This window comes from Labrus mixtus, chromosome 23 (genome assembly GCF_963584025.1).
Source record: "Labrus mixtus chromosome 23, fLabMix1.1, whole genome shotgun sequence".
Lineage (NCBI taxonomy): Eukaryota > Metazoa > Chordata > Actinopteri > Labriformes > Labridae > Labrus > Labrus mixtus.
This window is the reverse complement of record NC_083634.1, coordinates 20,026,830-20,047,588: the sequence shown is the minus strand read 5'-3', so window position 1 is coordinate 20,047,588 and position 20,759 is coordinate 20,026,830. Positions and strand designations below refer to the sequence as shown.

The 20,759-nt window shown below is 42.9% G+C and overlaps 2 protein-coding genes across 6 annotated transcripts in view; both read right to left on the bottom strand.

Annotated features, from left to right (window-relative positions):
* LOC132958677 (uncharacterized) overlaps positions 1 to 8,369 on the bottom strand; it is an 11,415-nt gene extending 3,046 nt beyond the window's left edge. The window contains exons 1-7 of the mRNA XM_061031653.1: positions 8,044 to 8,369; positions 5,968 to 6,508; positions 4,890 to 5,114; positions 3,779 to 4,513; positions 3,525 to 3,585; positions 3,362 to 3,432; positions 1,659 to 1,713 (exon numbers count right to left, since the gene is read on the bottom strand). Coding sequence (XP_060887636.1) covers positions 1,659 to 1,713; positions 3,362 to 3,432; positions 3,525 to 3,585; positions 3,779 to 4,513; positions 4,890 to 5,114; positions 5,968 to 6,223 — 1,403 coding nt within the window. The 5' untranslated portion in view covers positions 6,224 to 6,508; positions 8,044 to 8,369. The remainder of the gene's footprint in view (positions 1 to 1,658; positions 1,714 to 3,361; positions 3,433 to 3,524; positions 3,586 to 3,778; positions 4,514 to 4,889; positions 5,115 to 5,967; positions 6,509 to 8,043) is intronic.
* A 3,174-nt stretch (positions 8,370 to 11,543) lies between these two features.
* Positions 11,544 to 19,084, bottom strand: LOC132958447 (uncharacterized). Of its 5 annotated transcripts, none has more exons than XM_061031286.1 (14): positions 18,955 to 19,037; positions 18,675 to 18,826; positions 17,213 to 17,292; positions 16,831 to 16,928; positions 16,621 to 16,740; positions 15,698 to 15,809; positions 15,522 to 15,585; positions 14,938 to 14,978; positions 14,318 to 14,502; positions 13,657 to 13,740; positions 13,045 to 13,292; positions 12,546 to 12,650; positions 12,406 to 12,463; positions 11,544 to 12,318 (listed from the first exon to the last, which is right to left on the bottom strand). In XM_061031286.1, the coding sequence occupies exons 3-13, from the start codon at positions 17,286 to 17,288 to the stop codon at positions 12,436 to 12,438; spliced, it is 1,161 nt and encodes a 386-aa protein (XP_060887269.1). In that variant the 5' UTR covers positions 17,289 to 17,292; positions 18,675 to 18,826; positions 18,955 to 19,037; the 3' UTR covers positions 11,544 to 12,318; positions 12,406 to 12,435. The 5 variants fall into 5 exon arrangements, with proteins under 5 accessions (XP_060887269.1, XP_060887268.1, XP_060887265.1 ...); XM_061031285.1 differs by having other exon boundaries at positions 18,675 to 18,860; positions 18,955 to 19,027; XM_061031282.1 differs by lacking the exon at positions 18,675 to 18,826 and having other exon boundaries at positions 18,955 to 19,084.
* Between the last annotated feature and the right edge of the window lie 1,675 nt (positions 19,085 to 20,759).

Here is a 20,759-nt window from a genome sequence, read left to right as displayed (position 1 = left end):
GTCTAACGTTTAAAAGTCAACGGGGATTTTGAATGTGTTTGTGGTTAGACTCCTGAAATAAGGTCTGTGGTTAACACAAGCTGAAGAGATGTTGGTGTTTTGTTAGACCACATAAACTACGTTAGGTAATACCTCCACTTGTGAAGTTTGAAGTTTTTACTCGTCTTTAAAAAGGCGGTTGCTAACAAGTGGCTAAATGTGACTACAGCGGTCGTCGGGGACATTAAACTTCATCACGCCGGACACAGAGGGCGGGAACTCTCTCACTAGTCGGAGATGTCTCCTGTAGGTTTAATCTTTAGGTTAAGGTGAATATTATGTTAGTAAACTATTTATTAAGCTACGTGGATTAGTTTATCGGAGATCGTCTGAAGCGTAACGCTAGTGACGTCACAATCATCCCACCGTGATGTAGTTAGCTTGTAGCATAACGTTAGCTTTTTACTTCTGTCGGCCGCATTAACTCTTCAGACATCATAAAAATGGCGTTCATCTGTGAAGATTATCCTGCTGAACAAAACGCCTACGCTTCAGAAACGTGCGTTTGCCACAGAGATTATTTTCTGCAATGATCCAAAATCCAATGAAAACATCCCAGAGGAGGATTCTGGTCAGATGGTTTGTTCTCTGTTGAGGCGTTAGTGAGTTTTACATTTTCACAAAGTGTTCACATTGTGTGACTTTACTTTCATAACTTCCTGTTTGAGGGATTTAGAGTTCATGTAAGTGTTAGATTTGGAATCAGAAAGTCATGTATGCTAATTAGGGTCCTCACAATTGTGTTTATACACAGGGGTCCTCGTTAGGGTAGTTGTACAAGTATGTGTGTGTGTACAGGAACTCACAGAACTTACAAATGGGCTTAAAAATTTAAAAATTTGAGATGTACTTGTAGTTTTTCTACAATATGCAACAATAACTCAAACTGAGTTGAATTTCAAGTCTCTCGGCATTTAAAGTGAAAAAGGGAAAAAGACTGTTTGCTTGTTTTTCTACCTTAGGGGGGACCTATGAGAGTTTCACACCTTGTGGGGACATCTTCTACATCACATCTTTTAGATATGTGTGCTTTGAGCATTTCTGCTTGCAAATGAGTAGTTTTAAACACGTGAAGGAGATTCAGAGTCTGAGTGTTCTTATATCTTTGTGAGGACGTCTGAGCAATGTCGGGAGATTTTTGCAACTACTCGCTTTTATGTTTTGGCCTGTTTGATGATGTTATAGTTAAAGTTAAAGTCAGGGTTGGTAATTTTCCTCCAGATATACTTTTTAAGATTTTAGTTGAAATTGTCTTTAGGTCCTGACAGACATTAATAACTCATGTTCTCTGAAAAAGAAACAAAGAAAATCCATCATCTGTATCAGTTTGTAAGTCTGTAAAAACTTCAACCAATGTCTGCCACGAGGTACCAATCTGATGAACCAATCAGACGCCTCCCTGTCTCCCTGCTCGCTCTCTAGTCCGCACTCAGAGTGCATCTAAGTGAGGGGGCGTGGCTTTAGACGGAGCACAGAGGGAATGCTACTTTCAAAATCATGAAAATGACCAACCCTGCCTTGAATGTAAGATTTAGGATGAAGTTTTGAAGCCCAGGAGTTCTTTTTGTCTGAGAGGGTCCACATGTCTGTAGCAGTTCACACGTGTTTGTATTTGTTACCTGAAGAAGTAAGAGCAACCTGTGGTTTGATCTCTGCTGAGGCTGGTTTTGGTTTCTGTGAGAAGGAAAAACAGAAGAGACTTTATTAGCAATTCATGAAACGAACCTTCTGCTTCCACGTTTTTCATTTATCTTTCTTTGCGCTGAGAAATCTCCTAATGATGCGTCCCTCTGGAGGTCATTATTCACACTCCTTTCTGTGACTGTAGACTTTTGAGTGTTTGTGTTTAGTCGGTTCACTTCAGCACAATCGCTATAATAAACCCAAAGGGGCAATTTGGTGGCAGCATTAATCCATAACACACAGACAGAAACAGTAAATACTATCATTAAGAAGTAATAACAATGAGACTGCTTTTAAAACACTGCACACTCAAGTGTTTATTTAAAAATGTCTGAGTAGGGTATGAAGTAAAGCTTTATTTAGGGAACTGTTAGGAGTGAATCTAAAGGTCGAAGGTTACATCAGATTCAAACAGAAGATGACATCATTTACAAATAATTTAATGAACTCTTCTGAAGCACCATTCAGCATCATGCTACATTAGTCATTCATATTCAGGTTATCATCCATGTCAGGTAGATTATAACTTGAAAGCCTTCAATATGAGGTTCGACATTTAAATGTTTAAACGTTTACTTAAATTGCCAACCGTTTAAACGTTAATTAGTTGTTGTTTTTTTAAACGTGGTAACGTGTGCATGTCACTGCACAAAGCACTCATGAGGGATGTACGGACAGTGGACCTTATCGCTCCCTCGCGCTCTCTCTTTGCTGATGATGTCATTCTGCACTCTTATCCCTCCTCAGGAGTCGAGAGGGATTTGTTTTCTAAACGGGAGCCGTGAGGTTCTCGCAGCAATTTTATGAATAAATGAAAAATTAAATAAAAACAGGTCAAAAAAATATATACTTGGGCGCCCCACTTGGGAACCAGTGCGTTTATTTAACAAGCTGGAGGCCGCCGCGCACATTGCTAAACATTGGCCAAAAAAAACGGTAAGGGCCTCCCCTTACAATTTTGTCAGTTTTGCACACCACTACTTACAATCATTAAGTTGAAAGTTAGAATATTGAAATTATGTAAATATTTGAAAATGTTTTAACCTTTTTTGTAAAGTGTTTTGGAACCTTACAAACCTTTTTTTAAACTCCTTAAATATCAAGAAACACCAGATTATATGTTGAATCTAATTTAGCTTCTTGTATTTTCTAAAGCGTTAAGACGAGCAGAATTTAAAGAAAAGAAAATGACAGAAAATGGAACCACTGTTTTAAACCACCAACCAAAACTAAAATGCATTAATTAACTTTTGATCTGGATGAAGACGGATTAGTTCTCGTTATTTTGGCTGCCGTCACCGTGACATCACATTCTTGCTTTTCAAACCGGATCAGTGACCTTCAGTTCCTGCGCTCTGCCTGTCAGTATCGTTGTTGTGCATTACGCCGAGAACAGATCAGCGATCGGCTCTGACTCAGTGTGTGATCACAGCAACTCTCCCCGGAGACGCTGATCAACATTCAGAGATCTACGCCTCCTCAAGCGGAGCGGGAGCAGCTGACTCCTCTCTCAGTGCTGCTGCTGTGTTTCCATCTAAACACTGAGATGCTGTTTATTTAGACACTATACACCTACTGTATCTGTGTGTGTGTGTGTGTGTGTGTGTGTGTGTGTGTGTGTGTGTGTGTGTTTTATTACCATGTGGAGGTTCCTGGGAGCTCGGTAGTGGGGAGGAGCGGAGGGGATCCACATTCACCTTTAAAACAGGACTACAGAAAGACAACATCACACACAGCGGTGCACCAGTTAGTGTCATAACAAGGCAGGTCAGAAGTGAGGAGTGTCAGGAGTGTGAGGTTACCTGCTCCTGAGGGGCGGAGTCATCCTCTCCACCAGCCGACTGTTGGATTTACTGACCCTCTCTGCAAAAACACACAGGGCAGAAATCAGCTGGTGATACAACAGCTGGACATTGGGCACATTTTTCTAAATTAAAAAAAGCAGGAAAAACACAAAAACAAACTTTAAGTAGGAAAACATCTTCTGGTTTATTTTAAATTCTTTCTAAATGATACAACAAACTTAGATTTCATTGTGTGTATTTGTGTGTGTTACCTGAGAGTTGGTGTAGCAGTGTGGACGCCAGGTTCACCGACATGTCCTGCCACAGCACGGCTCGGAGGCAGTGGTCGGCCATCTTGGCGGCTCCGGAGTTGAACTGGTCCTCCGACTTGACTCCAAAGAAGAGCTGCTCCTCCGTCTTTACTCCTGAGAAAACGAGGTCCGCCATCTCGGCCGCGGGAACAAGCCGGGTCTCTATTTTGGTTCCGACGAGAAGCTGGTTCTCCATCTTGGCTCCTGAAGGAAACTGGTCCTCCATCTTGGCTCCGGAGAAAAACGCGTTGCTCATCTTAGCCGCGGACGGAGGCTTCTCTGCAATTTTTGCTTTGAGGAGGAGCCGCTCCTCCATCTTGGCACCGGAGAGAAGCTGGTCCTCCATTTTGGCTCCAGAGACGCCACGATCCTCCAGTTTCACTCTGAACTGAAACTTGTTGTCCCCGGCGACGAGGCTGTCTGTGGTTTTAGAGCCAGTGTAAAAGCTGTCCTCTGCTTTAAGGCCATGAAGACACTGGTCGGCCATTTTGGCTCCTGGGTGCATCTGCTCTTCAATGTTGTCGCAACTGAGACGCTGGTCCTCTGTTTTGATGCTGTAGTGGCGGTGGCTCACCATCGGGGAAAGTGAGGTCCTCTCTTTTGTGATTGGTCGATCACGGATGACCAATGTGTCGACTTCCATTGGCTCTTCTTCTTCTTTAATCCTCACTGCATGGACGTTCACTTCCTGTCGCTCTGTGATTGGATGGAAATCAGTGATTCTTCATTTATTTTGCAGCGTGTAAGTTTACCTGACTGCTGATAAATTCTCAAATACACAATCAAACTGTTTTAGTTTTTAAAAGTGCAGAAGTTTATTGAACTTCACCGATTTCATAAGACAGGTGATTAGAAAAGTTATGAATCATCAACATTTTCTGATACCAAAACGTATTTGTGCATTCATAAAACTTCTCAAACATCGTCTGTTCTACGACCTCCTTTAACCTCTCCAATCCTTCACTACCTGTTCTCCCTCATGTTAAGAGATTATGGTTTAAAACACACACACACACACACACACACACACACACACACACACACACACACACACACACACACACTGCGGTACCTGCCAGCTTCCTCAGCATATCTGACGCCATTGTGTCAGTGGTGGCGTTGCCGTCGGGCGTGTGCGAGAGCGACGGCGGTTCAGGACTCGCGCCAGGGCCGTCAGGCGAGAGAGCGAGGCCCGGCTCGTCCTGCTGGCCGCCACGCACCTCCGGCAGGGCCTCGTGCCTCTGAGGCTCCACTTCAGCCCGCCTACCAGGATGTAACTGGGCCTTCTGGGTGGCCTCTGAGGAAAAAAAAAATTGCAGTGGAGCTGTGTTGGAGTGATCTGATTTGGAGTTAAGTGTAAACAGATTACAGTAGAGTTCATATTACAGCCTGATAACTGCACGCCACACGAGAAGAGCCTTACCCACTACATGGACAAAAAGTATCAACCTGCAACTTTCACTCGTTCTTACTCAAAGATAACTGATTTGCTTCTATATTAGAGGATTCATTAAGATCACACACTCTGATATCACACTGAGTGAACATAGCAGGATGTTCCTACAAATATTGAACGGGGATTTTTTTTCAAATTCCTTTTAAGAGTAACCGCCCTGTTGCACTCATCACATCATTTAAGAGACACGACAGAAATCCAGAATGAGCGACGGTCTCAAGAAAAACCCTCTTTCAACGAGCAGAAGCAGACTCATTGGTCGACAGCCTTCAGCCTCCCAAGCTGAGGAAGTGGGATTAAAAAAAACGTATTTTCTTTATTTATTAATCAGTAAATTAACTGTATGGTTTTACATCAATGTCAAATAAAAAGATGATATTGCTTGATTTTTTGCTTGACCAATACATTTGATTTTTGATCCCTTATTTAAACTTTCAATGCTCAATTTTCTGTCGATGTCTGATCAATTAATCTGAAAAAAATTCCCAAAGAATTTTATGTTATCCTCACATACAGTATGTGTGTGTGTGTGTGTGTGTGTCTGTGTGTGTGTGTGTCTGTGTGTGTGTGTGTGTGTCTGTGTGTGTGTGTGTGTGTGTGTGTGTCTGTGTCTGTGTGTGTGTGTGTGTCTGTGTGTGTGTCTGTGTCTCTGTGTGTGTGTGTGTGTGTGTGTGTGTGTGTGTGTGTGTACTACCTGACAGCCTGATGAGGAGGTCGGACGCCATCTTGCTGCTGACATCAGGGCTAAAGAGAGTGGTGGCTGATGGGAAGGGACTTGAACCTGTGGCGTGTGCTTCCGCTGTGCGCTCAGCATGTGTGTCGGCAGCGTGTGTGTCGGGTACACTCATAGAGCCGGCGTTGCCGACACCGCCAGAGTGTGTGTTTGCAGGGTGTGTGTGTCGTTTGGCTGCATCGGAGGGAGGCTGCAACACACTCGACCCACGCTTCATTTTCCGGTGTGTGAGTGAGTGAGTGAGTGTGTGTGTGCGTGTTTATCTGTGAGTGTGCGAGTGTGTGTGAAAAGAGAGGGAGTCAAAACTCAGAAGAGAGGAGGGCAAGAGAGAAGGAGGAGGAGGAGGAGGAAGGCAGTGATGCTAAAATAAGACGAGTGTGTTTGTTAACATATGGAAGTGAGGAGAACATGGTAGGGAGAGAAAAGGAGCGATCGAGGTGAAGGAGAAACTGGAGAGGGAGGATTTTGTGTTTGGACCGAGCTGTTGCTGCCTCTCATTGACCTGAAAGAGAGAGAGAGAAGGAGAGGGATGGAGGGAGAGGAGGAGAAAGAGGGGAGAGAAGATGGATGAGAGACGAGATAGAAAGACAGGAGCAGTGAGGACGAAGGGCGAGCGAGGACAGGAGAGAGGATGGATACGTGAGGGAGAAAGAGGGTAGAGAGGGGGGGAGATAAAGGGAGGAGGGGATGGAGAGGAGAAATTTTAACAAAGTGAATCTGTGAATGAATTAATAATTGAATGGATATGATCCCAATAATAACAATAAGGGGATAAATCATTTTGTGTTATCGCCATGGTAACAGACCCGTGCTGTGTCGTCTCCTGGCCTGACCTTCCAGCCAACAAACAATCATCAATTACGATCAATAATCGTCAATAAGCACTTCCACCTGCCACCAGCTGGTATAACTGAGCTCTGCTTGCCGGTGCATTTTGATGAAATATCATATTTTGACACTTCGGCCAACACCTGTGCTAAATATGATTTAAATGTTGAAACAAATCATGCATTAAATATGTGGTATATAGTTTAATTAGCATAAAAAAAAGTGTATACATGTATTTTTAGTGATAAAAAACGCTTTACAAAATATGTTTATTAAAATAAATTAAAAAAAATTTAAATATCAAATAAATAAAAAATGTTTGGGATAAGGCTTCAAATTAAATCGATTGAATTGATTACAAATATTGAATCGAATTATTAAATTGAAATAAATTAAACATTACACTTTTAATTAAAAAATATGGAATCAAATAATTACATAAATAAAAAAATATTTATAAACCATATTATTCTAAAAAATCAAATAAAAAATGCTAACGCATAGACTAGATTTAATTTATATAAATATGAATAAATTCATGTATATATTTTGTCGAATATGTTAATAATATAGTTAAAAAATACGATTTTTTTTAATTACGTAAAAATGATTTAACCGACAGTCGCCTCGGTTCACGCGCTACCCCCGTCGACCCCGTTTCGTTCAGCCTCCGTCTCTAAGCGACACGGCACGAGCTGCCGCATCCGCATCCCACAGGGGAGCGAGATGACCGGGCAGCAGTTTTCACCACAACACCCCCCCCCCCTCCCCGCCACCTGTCTTCCCCTCGTTGTCGGTCGGTCGGTGTCAAAACCCCCCGGAGCCCGGCCGTTAGCTTTTTATCTCCCCCCTCCACCCCCCCTGCATCATGGCTGAACGGCACTCAGACTCCCGTACACACCGAGTCAGAAAGTCAATCCCCGGTGTTCTCTTTTCCTACCGTTTTTAACCGCCAAATTAGACGTTGCGAAGAATTTTTTTCCTCCTTCAGTCACCGGAAACGAGGGCAGGTGTCAAGAGCCCAGCCGTTACCCCCCCCCCCCCCCCCCCCCTCCCTCTCGGTCTCCTGCAACATGGCTGAACGGTAACCCGACCTCACAAGACCTCAGAAGTCATTTTCACGGGTCAGTCTGCATCGATAACCGGACAATTACCCGATCTCCGGTACTGACAATCCCCTCCTAACCCCGTGTCTCCTCCGTGACTTACCGGTACCAGGAGGGCAGGTGGCGGCGGCGGTGGCGGAGGTGGTGGTGGTGCAGTCCGGGGCATAGCCTATATATAGACTATAGATCTCCTCCATGATAAATTTCCTCCCTTTTCCCCCTTCTTTTGACACCTCCACCGGTTTCTCCTCCGGTTTCTTCATTCACGGTGAGGAGGACCAAACGCCGGGGAGATGATCCCTTTCTTTCCCGAGCCCGAGGATGACGGGTCGGTCACCGAGCAGGGCAGATGGAGGTTTCCGCCTCCTCTCTCTCTCTCTCTCTCGCTCTCTCTCTCTCTCTCTCTATCTTACTCTCTCTCATTCTGTGTGTGTGTGTGTGTGTGTGTGTGTGTGTGTGTGTGTGTGTGTGTGTGTGCGCGCGTGTGTGTGCGTACCGGATCATAGCACAAGGGCAGGACACGAGTGAACCCGAGGGTACATTCAGGAGACAGAAACCCGCGAAAAGAGGGACGGACCGTTAAGTAGCCTAACTGTTGATACACCAGTTGCTAACAAGGAATAGTGGCGGCAAATAAGCAGTACTGTTAATAAACTGATACTGTAGACCAGTGGTTCCCAAAGTGGGGGTCGGGACCCCCTGGGGGGTCGCGAGACACTGTTCGGTGGGTCGCAAGATTCCCTCCAAAAACATGTAAAAAATTGAAAATGGTTTAAAATTGCATATTTCACCCGTTCATTTGAGAATATATACAAAAAAAAAAGTAGTTTCTTATAATAAATTACAAAAATAATATCAAAAGTATTTGGTATTAGCAAAGAGAAGTGGTAGCAGCTACGAGACAAGACAGAGCCATTTAGGGTTCGAGACCGAGGCAAGACCAAGACCAGAAAAATCACAGAAAAATCATCATCTTGTGTCACTCGCTTAGACCGTAACACCGGGAAGGTTGCGGTGTAACCCGGGGGATAAAAGTCAAAGAATTAAAGTTTTTCCTTCTTTTAGAAAGAGGCGTTTTCCTTCTATGTGGAAAAACAGTCAGTGGTGGTGTTGACTGGTCTTGATTTTAAAATCCAGTCCGAGACCTAGACCAAGTCAAAATGCTTTCGATTCCGAGACGAGACTAAGAGTCGAGACCACTTTTTGGTCTCTGTCTCGGAATAGAAAGCATTTTTACTTGGCCTTGTCTCGGTCTCAGACTGGGCGGACTCCGGATTTTATCAAGACCACCACTGATCGGCTATGTTTCCACGTCATTACTGTGATTAGAAGGAAAACGCCTCTTTTTTTAAAAGAACAAATAACTTAAATTAATTCAGAATCTGATTTGTATCCCCCGGTTACGGCCGCAACCTTCCCGGTGTTATGGTGTTAAGTAAGCTACATGCCTGCTGCACACAAGATGATGGTCTTGGTTTTGTCTCCGTCTCATCCTCCCTTGTTCTTGGTCTTGATCCCTGAGTGTCTTGGTCTTGGTCTTGGTCTTGATCCCTGAATGTCTTGGTCTTGGTCTTGATCCCTGAATGTCTTAGTCTTGTTCTTGGTCTTGATCCCTGAATGCCTTGGTCTTGGTCTTGATCCCTGAATGTCTTGGTCTTGTTCTTGGTCTTGGTCTTGGTCTTGATCCCTGAATGTCTTGGTCTTGGTCTTGATCCCTGAATGTCTTGGTCTTGTTCTTGGTCTTGATCCCTGAATGTCTTGGTCTTGTTCTTGATCCCTGAATGTCTTGGTCTTGGTCTTGATCCCTGAATGTCTTGGTCTTGTTCTTGGTCTTGGTCTTGGTCTTGATCCCTGAATGTCTTGGTCTTGGTCTTGATCCCTGAATGTCTTGGTCTTGTTCTTGGTCTTGATCCCTGAATGTCTTGGTCTTGATCCCTGAATGTCTTGGTCTTGATCCCTGAATGTCTTGGTCTTGGTCTTGATCCCTGAATGTCTTGTTCTTGGTCTTGGTCTTGGTCTTGGTCTTGGTCTTGGTCTTGATCCCTGAATGTCTTGGTCTTGGTCTTGATCCCTGAATGTCTTGGTCTTGATCCCTGAATGTCTTGGTCTTGGTCTTGATCCCTGAATGTCTTGTTCTTGTTCTTGGTCTTGATCCCTGAATGTCTTGGTCTTGGTCTTGATCCCTGAATGTCTTGGTCTTGTTCTTGGTCTTGGTCTTGATCCCTGAATGTCTTGGTCTTGGTCCTGATCCCTGAATGTCTTGGTCTTGACTTGGTCTTGATCCCTGAATGTCTTGGTCTTGACTTGGTCTTGATCCCTAAATGTCTTGGTCTCGGAGCACTCTGGTCTCGGGTAAGTCTTGACCTCGGTTAGTGTTGCCTTGACTACAACACTACAGTCAGTTATACGGGTTGTCTGTGAAAGCCTCAACCACATCGTAAAAGTCTGCTCAAAGATCATCGGGTCGTCCAGCTGAAAGACTTGAGTTCCCTGTGGAAGGAGCGTGTGGTCCAGAATGTAAAAGGGATCATAAATCAACTTGGAAACATGCTTTCCCCTCTGTTTCCTTTAATGCCCTCTAGATGGCACTACCATGCCCCTCCAAGGAGAACAAACGGATTCGCAGAACTCTTTGATGCTGTTGAATGCCGAACAACTTTAATTGGTTATGGTCAGGTCTTGAAACAACATTCATTGATCCATCTACTGAATACATTTCTGGCATTGTATTTGTATTTTTGAAGATCTGGTTTCTGATATGTTAATCCACCTTTAATGACTCGGTAGGCCGGGAGACTGAAGTGCCCTTCTGGGATAAATAGAGTTGTCTCAATCTGAATCAGAATCTGGACTATTAGTAGTAGGGGTAGTTCATTCATGAGTACAGTAATAGTTTAAATAGTGGCAGCCCTGAAGCAGCACCAGTGGTATTTATTGTGGTAGTAGTATTAGATGTTTTCGGACCAAACAGTTCTGGGAACTTTTTGAAGAGCAACTATCCACTAGGAAATTCCCTAAGGACTACAAACGATGGGGACTTTTTTTATTTTCTGCATTTGCACAGCGATGGTAACTACTCTAACACAGGAGCTAAAAATGTTCCTTTCAACGGTTTTCCAGGAAGTAAAACAGTTCATACTTCCTGCGGTGCAGAAACAATAAAAAAGGGGAAAGATTCCAACAGTTCCTAGAACTATGAAAAAGTTCTTGCGGTCGGAAAACACCTTTTAATGGTGACAGTTGTAGGAAACAAGTCATATTTAAATTAGAGGCCAGTAAAAGCATCTTTATTATACTATAAAAATCACTTAAAAACTAGCAAGATTTGTTAGTAGTTATGGGTTTTATGTATTAATGATATTAGTGGTTTATATAGCGATAGAACTTGTACATAATAGTAGAGTAGGATACTTGTTAAAGAAGTACCAGAAGCACCAGGCACTGTGTATTTGAAGGACCTGTGTATTTTACAGAGTGCAGTGTCCTGTTTTGGCCTGCAGAGGGAGACAGAGACAGCTGTCTGAATTCAGAAAACTCAAGTCAAAGATGCTCTTAGAAGTATAAAAAGGTAAATTAGACAATGAAAATCTGAATTAGAAGAAGGCTGGTAAAAAAAGTTTTATTCATATTTCATTAAAACAGAAGTCAACAGTGACTGGCTCCGCCCACAAAATGAGGGCAGTTCAGTTGCACTGTACGTTGTTACTCTTTACTCTTATCTTCTATACTATTTTTTATTTTTGCATTGTTAAGGAGAGCTTGGAACACAAACATTTCATTGCCAGCTATGACTGCTTTGCCTGTTATGTTGTGCATTTGACTACTAAAGATAACTTCAACTTGAACTTCAATATTCAACCAATTATTAACACTTTATTATTATTTTGTTTTTTTAAATGGTTTGATCCGTGTCCATATTCACTATAGCCCAGTATCCACCAAGTGGTCCGGATTGGTTCCATTTAGTTTGGTTTGGTAACAGTTTGGTACGTTTTCCCAGACAACCATACCCTCACTTGGTAGGCCAGCTCATATTTAAACGTGTGGTGTTTTGCGTTTTTCCTACATTACATCTGTCGCACAGGAAGTGGCAATTCTTTCGACCAATCAACTGACTGCAGTACGTCTAGCTCCAACCTTTAGGGTCGGATCGGTACACGGTAGGACGGTACGGATTGGTTATTTTGGTGCCATACGTAACATAACGACCTGAACTGAACCAGCATTCACACCTTTTTGTTAAATTATTCTTTGTTTTTCAATGTAAAAACCCTCTTCTTGAAAATCCATCGGTGACTTCTCATGCACCTAAAAGCTTGGAGGGGAAATGTCCAGTTGTGTAGAGGGAGCCCGGTTCAGTCGTCTGTTTTTTTTTGTGCTGATAAAAACAGAAAACATAGAGTTAAAGTTTAAGGTTAGAGGTGCGTTTCATACTTTTATAAGCTAAATATCTTAACCTCTTTACCTGCGGCACCCGTTACTCTCTTCTTCTTCCTCATCTAAGGACCTCTGCATCACAGTCTCTGCAGCAGAAACACACGTTTAAAACCCCTGATCAACAAACACACAGATTCATCCACACACAGATTATTGGTATCTTCTTACAGTGACTTGTAGAAACTTTTCTGGTTCATCATGTGCTCTCTGAAGATGTTCATGACTTTAAAAACCTCCAGACTGGCCCGGTGTTCTTCTATCAACTTCATGTACCTGTAAAACACACACACACACACACACACACACACACACACACACACACACACACACACACACACACACACACACACACACACACACACACACAGTGAAAATGACCAATTAGGACAACACCAGAAAACAGAATCATCTGCTTCACCAATGTTAACGTAAGAGTAAAGTGAGAAGAACTCTACTGTAAATAAATATGAATCGAAAACCAGCAGCTGGTTAGCTTAGCTTAGCATAAAGAAACGGTCAGCTTTGTTCCATGCAAAGGTATTAAAATAATTAATCTTAACATAAGTGTAAACACTAATTTGCTGTTTTTTCTCTGCAACCATTACTCTTATTCTTCAAAGACATTTTTGTACATCTACTTCAGTACAATTTTAAAATGTGTACATACCTTTGCATCCAGGTGACCTCTTTCAGACTGTCCTGTCTCCACTCCTGGTAGAGACTCTCAGCTGTAACTATAGACCCAGACACCTGCTCGAGTCCAGACTGAAGCTCCTGATCCTGGATCAGGAGGCTTCTGAGGCTGGATCGGGCCGACAGAGCCACCAGCAGGTAGATGGGATCCTCCAAAACCACTGAGTGGAAAGACTGCAGGGCCCAGATGAGCCAGGGTGGGGGAGGGGAAGTGAGGGTGGTCTGAAGAGGAGAGATTTAGTCATATTTATCTTATGTATCAATAGTTCAATGAATCTGTTCACATTACTCTCCACAACATAGTGAATTAAGGCTGGAAAATAAAGCCCAGTGTCATGAACTGCAGTTCCTCAAACTGCCACTAGAGGCTGGATTGAAAAGTGAGTCAATCCCCAAAGAGCCCCATGTTAAAAGGTACAACTTTACAACAGAAATAAAGATGCTTCTAGCTCATTATAAAACATGAAACTTCACAGGTGGGTTAATATTTACGTAACTCACCTGTTAGTGTGAAATCAGAGGGAAATGGCTGCCGTGTGAATATGGTCAATGCTATTTATAATCACAGCCACTGTGTGCATCTCACCTGGTTTGTGCTGCTGTAGTGTTTCAGTGTGTCCTGAAGCAGTGATCTCACGTCGTCTGGTTCCTGTACGCTGCTGACCAGAGCCTGAAGGAATCAAAAAAGACCATTACATCATCACCTGGTTACACACCAGTTCATCTCAGAAGCAAACAGAACAAACAAGAAAATCAATAACAAACAAATAAACAGAAGGATGAACACCACATACAAGCTGTGTCTCACTTCAGGGGCTGCATCCTTTGGAGGGTGCATTAGAAGGCCAGTTGCGTCACAGTGGTGCGGTTGAAGGCTCCTTCAAATGCTGCCAACAAACGTGTCCTACTTTTCCCTATTAATACACTAATAAATGTAAGTAATTAGTTTAGACTAACATTTAAGAAATATAAATCTAAATGTTAGAAAGTGAAAGGGTGGAATTTTAAATTATCTTTGAAGTAATAAGTTAAGAGACGTTGGTTATGTTAGATAGTTCTGGCGCAGATGTGGAGGTTGCTAGGGGTTGTCTAGGGTCTAGGTTGCCAGGCAACAACAGCTGCACCCGTCTCAATCCACTTCGTCCTGAGCGGTCTACAGAGGCTGAGTCCTTCGAAGGATACAGGTCCAGTTTGAAATACAAAACAAAAACAGAAATCAACAAAGGAAGAAAAAGGTTTCCACTCACCTCCAGTGTGCTGCTGACTCTGTGCAGATAGAGCACCTCCTGCTGGAGGAAGCTGGTGTAGCAGCCCTGCGTCAGCTGACCCGTCCGGAACTGTCTGACGAAAGAGGACGAGCGGAGAATGTCCTCCGCCAACATGTCGCTGTAACTCCAAACAACATCAAACACTCTCACACCGGGGACCAAGTCTTAGAAAGAAGAAAAACAAACAAATACTAGAATCACAAGGTTAGAACATTTCTTTAGATTCAACTGCCCAACGCTAAATAACGTAGTTAAAATTAGCACATTACACATCTACAGCAGTTAAATGCAAAAAACACATTCATACAGCTGTTATATAAATTGTTTGGGGAGCTATTCACCATTATTGGATAGGATAGTGGACAGAGCAAGAAACCAGGTAGGGGATCGACATGCGGTAAAGGAGCCACAGGTAAGACTCAAACTTGGGCCACCCGTCTAGAGGACCACCACCTCCATACACGGGTCACGACCCAACCATTATAGACATCTCCATCCAAAAATGTTTAATATAATGGTTATTGACAGGGATCATTTTTCCTCCTCTTTGTCCATTAAACTTGAATACTTGAAGTATGATTTTAAACCAGTTAAATCACCTGACTCAACTGGTTTCCTGTTGATGGGAAGGACTTCAGAGCTGGAAATAAAGAGAGAAGATTAAAAACAGCACTTGTTCTGCAGTCAAATATATGATAAAAGCATCGTTCAGAACTTATAAATCAGAATACCAAAAAATAAATCGTGCATTGTCCAAATGTGGACTTTTATGTTTGATTTTCATACATTTGTATTTTTATAGTGTTTACTGGAAGGGCTTATTTAGACATTTTCCCAGACACGACTGACACGTTCAAAAATCTTCAAGACTTAATGCTAAGCTAAGCTAACTGTCTGCCGACTGTATTTTCTAATTAGGCCTGCACCTATAAAACGTGGAATCAATCTTTTCACCTTTCTCTCCTGAAGAAAAAAAAAAGCAAATTAAAGGCTGAAAATTAAGCGAGAGTGTCAAAACACGCAGTTCTTCAAATGGCCACAAGAGGCTGGCTACAAAAGTCAATCCCAATAATTTTTCTATCCCTGTCAACTACAGTAGTATGTGGGGGGAAGGGGCGGAGGGGTATATAACTAATTTGATCAATGCCTGAAGTTTGATAATCGGGAAACTTTTTGTACATACCTGCCTTCGACAGAGCAGATGAAGAACCTGAGCTCTCCACAGGGGGCGCTGTTTAGCTCTCCATCTGAACACAAAACACAAACACTTAGCTCAACAGATTTAATGAATCCATCCTATTACATATCTATTAATCAAGAGAACTACAATGACTAATCACTTGTGTGTATTTTGTTTACTTTCTGGATCCATTTGCAAACAAGCCCCGCCCTCTCTTGTTTTTTCCTGACTCTGATTGGTCCAATCACTGATTCTCAAGGGGGGACCTTCCTTCCAGAACCAAGAGCTGTTCTTCTCCCGAGAATAAAAACAGAGACAGAGAGGTTCAGCGTTAGACTTATTCTGCTTTATTTATCGCACATCTTAAAGTCTTTATAAGTATCTCCTCTGAAAATAACTCTGTGAGTCATGACTGTCTACAATGGGTGTAACACCCGAGTCCCACTGTCTGTGATGTTTTCAGAGTTTTCAGAGTCCTATCTTCAGTTTGTTTACATCGTCAGGACGGCCGGCTGACTCCTCCCCTCGTGTATAAAAGTTGTTTAATTGAGGGACTAGAGAAAAGAAGAATAACATACTGTACTCACTGCTTAACTGTGTTTCTAGATCGCGCTCATTTCAGGTAAATTTACATGCAGTGTGAAGATACGAGCAGAATAAAGATCGCTAGCATTAGCATGCTAACACAACAATGCAGCGCCAGTTGTTTTGGTTTCATGCTGGTGCTCAAGGGCGACATCTGCTGGATCAAAAAATCACATAAAGCCTTTAATATACTTTATAAAGTGATAAAATTAATTAATTTATATGGGTTGATTATTAGGAATCATTATTAGGTGAACCATTGAATTGGCAGTTTGTCTTTCTCTATGCTAACCTTGACAGATTGACCTATGGTTTGTTGTTATGGTAAATCTTTAAACACTAACCAGAAATGGTAAAAAATACAGAAGCAGATAAATCCATAAAAGGAACTCATTTAAAATATAAGAGTTGATCAGTCAAACTTCTCTATTCCTAATATTTTCCTGATTAACGGAGACAGCATTTTCAAAACAAGACCTTAGGGTGTTTAGAATGAGAGCAGACATGAGCAGCACACCTTGCGCTGCTGGTATCCGCCCAGCCACACCGACGTGTGTGTGCTCAGCTGGAGGGCGAACTGTCTCTCCTCAGGTGTGTGAAAAGACGCCAGGTCACCACCTGCCTGCGTGCACACCACCTAACACGCACAAACACAAAGCGTTAAACCACACGGACTATTCACGTTTGAATTTGATGTGTGATATTAAGTTGTTTTTATTTTTTTTACCTCAGCGTTGCTGCAGGAGCTCCACACGGGGTAGAAAACGAAGCATCTCTGCCCGAACAGGAGCCACCGTGCTGGGCATGAAGTGACCGCCTCGGCCCCTGGAGACACAAATGATCAGTTAAAATGTTAAACACACACACACACACACACACACACACACACACACACACATGCAAACACACACACACACACATGCAAACACACACACACACACACAGAGACACAGACACACACACACACACACACACACACACATGCAAACACACACACACACACAGACAGACACACACAGACACACACACACACACACACACACACACACACACACACACACACATACACACACACTTACTGTCAGCATGTTGAGTGTGTTTGTATTTACCTGAAGACGACAGAGAGGCAGACGTCTCAGTCAGGAGGACGGACAACAGGAGAGGAAACAACACACACACCATCATCTACCTGCAGGAAGTGTTCAGACCGTCTTGAGAGACAACTTTTATACTCCAATAAATAAAGACTCTACAACATCAAACGTCTAAATGTTACCTCAGTAAAACTTTCACTAGTTTCGTAAAAAAAAACTAAAAAAAACTGTAGCGACTTTGCGGAACAATGGAGCCGCTGAGAGGCCGAGGTGTGGCCTGACATCTTGCCTGACGCGCTCTTTCCAAAAAGAATACGAAAACGACGTAAAATGAGAATCAACTGATGATAACATGCATTCACTCACAAAGCGAGCCAGAAACAACAGGTCAACAAAACAATACGGCGACCCAGCTCACCCTCTCTCTTCCACTGAGAACAAAAGGTCAATCCACACCACATCATGTTTCATCTTTTGATCGTACTTTCTCTTTCAGAGGAAACCTACCTGTGCGCTGCGTTAGATCCTCTCGGCACTCTGGACTTTGCACTCGCGGAAGTGTAACACTGTGAGTGCCAGAGGAGCAGAGAGAGGGAGGGGAGGATTCATCTCTGCCAAGTCATCGAGCAGGAAATCATCTGCCATAAATCTTCCAGACTTTATGGTGCTTTGACAGGTTTTTTTTTTATAACTTTAATAATGAACTTTTAACCTCTAACTTTGGCCCCTGCGCCGTGGACTGACTTTATGATGCATCATGGGAGGCTGTGGCTCAATGGGTAGAGTCGGTCGTCTCTCAAGAGGAAGGTTGAGGGTTCGATCCCCGGCTCCTTCAGCTACATGTCCGATGTCTCCTTGGGTAGGACACTTAACCCCAAGTTGCTCCTGCTGCTTTATCTGTGGTGTATGAATGTGATTAATTCATTCTGATGGTCTCCTCACTCAGCAGCCTCTACCATCAGGGTGTGAATGTGAAGGTGTAAAAGCAGCAGGAGCAACTTGGGGTTAAGCGTCTTGCACAAGGACACATCGTACATGTAGCTGCAGGAGCAGGGGATCGAACCCCCTGACCAGGGGCGTAGCAGTGATTTTAAAAGTGTGGGTGTTCTAATGCTGATATATTACCTTCCTCTATAAAATCAACACATTCTGTTTCATTTAATGTCCAATAACTAATGTTAGCTGACACATCACACAACAAGACGAAGTTACAAAAGATAATTAGACTCTAACTTTATGAACATCCATTGTGAGTAACCCAGTTAGCTCTAAAAAACAGATTCAAAACTGCTCTTTGGGATGCTTTTATTTTGCTTTTCTTATTGCCTTATGCCTCAGTCTCTTTATTTCCGGTCTTCATATAAAATGTGCTTTTATTTTGAAAAACTGGGAAGGGGACTTCTGCTACATGGTAAAGTTACGGGAGTAAATAAAAACAGCTAAAAGAACAAGCAAGAGGAGAAAATGTTACACTAACGTTGTTTTGTGAGGTGGATTTATCTTAAAGTTTGGAGGAATGTTCTGTCTCCGCTGCTTCATTTACAGTCCCTGGTTTTTATAAAGATTTGAGTTGACATCAGGAGATACTAAACGCTTGTGACGGGGGATATTTACATCAACCTGTGAGCACTTTACCGACGTAAAGCAGATCAACGAGTCAGAACTGTGGACAAACACGCTTTCAATGTCAAATGTTCACCTGAGTTTTGTTTTATAAATCGCATTTAGATCTGAGTCGTACATTTAAGCTCACTCACCTTCAGTTTAAGATCTCCAGGTAAACTCTCAGCGTGGAATCCTCTGGTGTGTCTCAGCTCAGGTGTGTTCAACAAAAGACAGTTTCAACATGTGAGCTCACTGGCCCCGCCCACATGATGTCATGTCCATTGTCAAGTGGAAATTCAAGCTCGTCGACTGCGTGGTTCATGAGGGTCGGATCGGGTTTTACTCCTCTGAACACACGAGGGGGAGGGGGGAGGGGCGAGGGGCGAGGGAGCAGAGTACTCAAAGATTCAGCGTTGCATTTTTACAACATTATTTTCTAAAGCAGCTCTCTGTAACCTCGGTCCGAAGGTTAGCGCTGTCTGCAGTCAGGTTCGTTCACACTTCACAACCAGACAGAAGTTACACAGTGCTGTAGTGGACTTCATCAAGACGGGAGCTGTAAAAGGTGCCAGGGATCTCGAGCACGCTACATAGATAACACGTCTCTGAAGATCATACGCCATTTTGGTTTACGTTCTTTCCGGTTCACTGGCGGCTGGAAAGGCCAATGCACAGAGAAGTCACAGAAAACAAAGCATCATGAACAAGCTCTGATCTGAAAACTAGGAAGGTCTTTTCAGCTCGTGGGTGAATGGAAACCTGCTTTGAGTAGATACTGATAGTGGGTCGTTGTCAGGCTTTGTTTGGACTGAGCACTTCAGTTTCATTCTCTGAGCGTCAACAGGAGAGGCAGTGAACGCGCGTCACACCCTCTGTTGATTGCAAGCTGAAAATCTGGGGCGGGATTTTCACGAAAATCCAAGCTTAAAAGAGTCTGAATCCGAAACTGCCAGCGGAACAAGCTCTGATCTAAAAACCAGAATAGATCTAAAGATGCCAAAAAAGTAAAAAATATAATCAGAAACCTCCAATGTGGTAAAGTGTAAAAAAAAAAAGTGCAACTCCTTTAGTGTCCACTTGAGGCTTGCATCCTCATAAGGTCCAATGTTAAAAAGGCAGACAGCAGATATAAATATGTTTATGTCTGTTTTAAGGATATTTAGGCTCAGAGTTATTCATAGATTTTCATAATTCAGGGCGTGGCTGAACGGACCGACAGGTGGGCGCATTGCAGCTGTTTGTCAGGAGGCTTAAAGGAGCAGTATGTAACTCTGACACCTAGTGGTTAAAATGGGTATTGCAGTCAGCTAGCGTCTGACGCTTCAGCGTGGCCACAGAGCCCGGGCGTCCACGACTACGGCTTTGCCTATTTCCTCCGGTCATCTGCTAAACGCAACATGTGCTACAAAGAAATCTGTCATTCATGGGAACAGGAAAAGACAACATCTGTCATAGACAATGAAATCTTAACAACTTGTCTCTGCTTAAGAAAGCCTCTTCTACCCACCCTTCATTTACTTTTGGCCTCTGGAACTGTCAATCTGCTGTGAATAAAACTGAATTCATCCAAAATGTCAGACATTCAGGCACTTGCCCTGACTGAAACCTGGATAAAACACAGTCACACCAGCTGCTCTTTGTGTTGACACAGTGTTCTCACACACACCCCGCTCTGCTGGACGTAAAAGGTGGTACAGGTATCCTCATTTCTAATACCTGGAAATTCAATAAAGTAACTATTTCTAAACAAATATGGCGAGCAGGGAGCTGAGATTCAGGTTTGCCTTTCAGAAAACAAGCAATCAGAGAGACTCACGTTTTTTAATGGACAATCTCCTAACATTATTTATGTATTTATGTCACTCCTGAAATGTGATTTTGAATGCAGCTTATGCTGTTTTTATGTTTGTGATTTGAGTGTGATGAGAGGATCTCTGAGCTTGTAATGAAAGACAAA

Coding starts and splice junctions, on each gene's coding strand:
- LOC132958447 (XM_061031282.1), bottom strand. CDS start 17,288: ATGATGGTGTGTGTGTTGTTTCCTCTCCTGTTGTCCGTCCTCCTGACT. Junction 13,741..14,317: donor GAGTCAGCAGCACACTGGAG/GTGAGTGGAAAC, acceptor TGATTCCTTCAG/GCTCTGGTCAGCAGCGTACA. Junction 13,293..13,656: donor ACTACAGCAGCACAAACCAG/GTGAGATGCACA, acceptor TCTCCTCTTCAG/ACCACCCTCACTTCCCCTCC.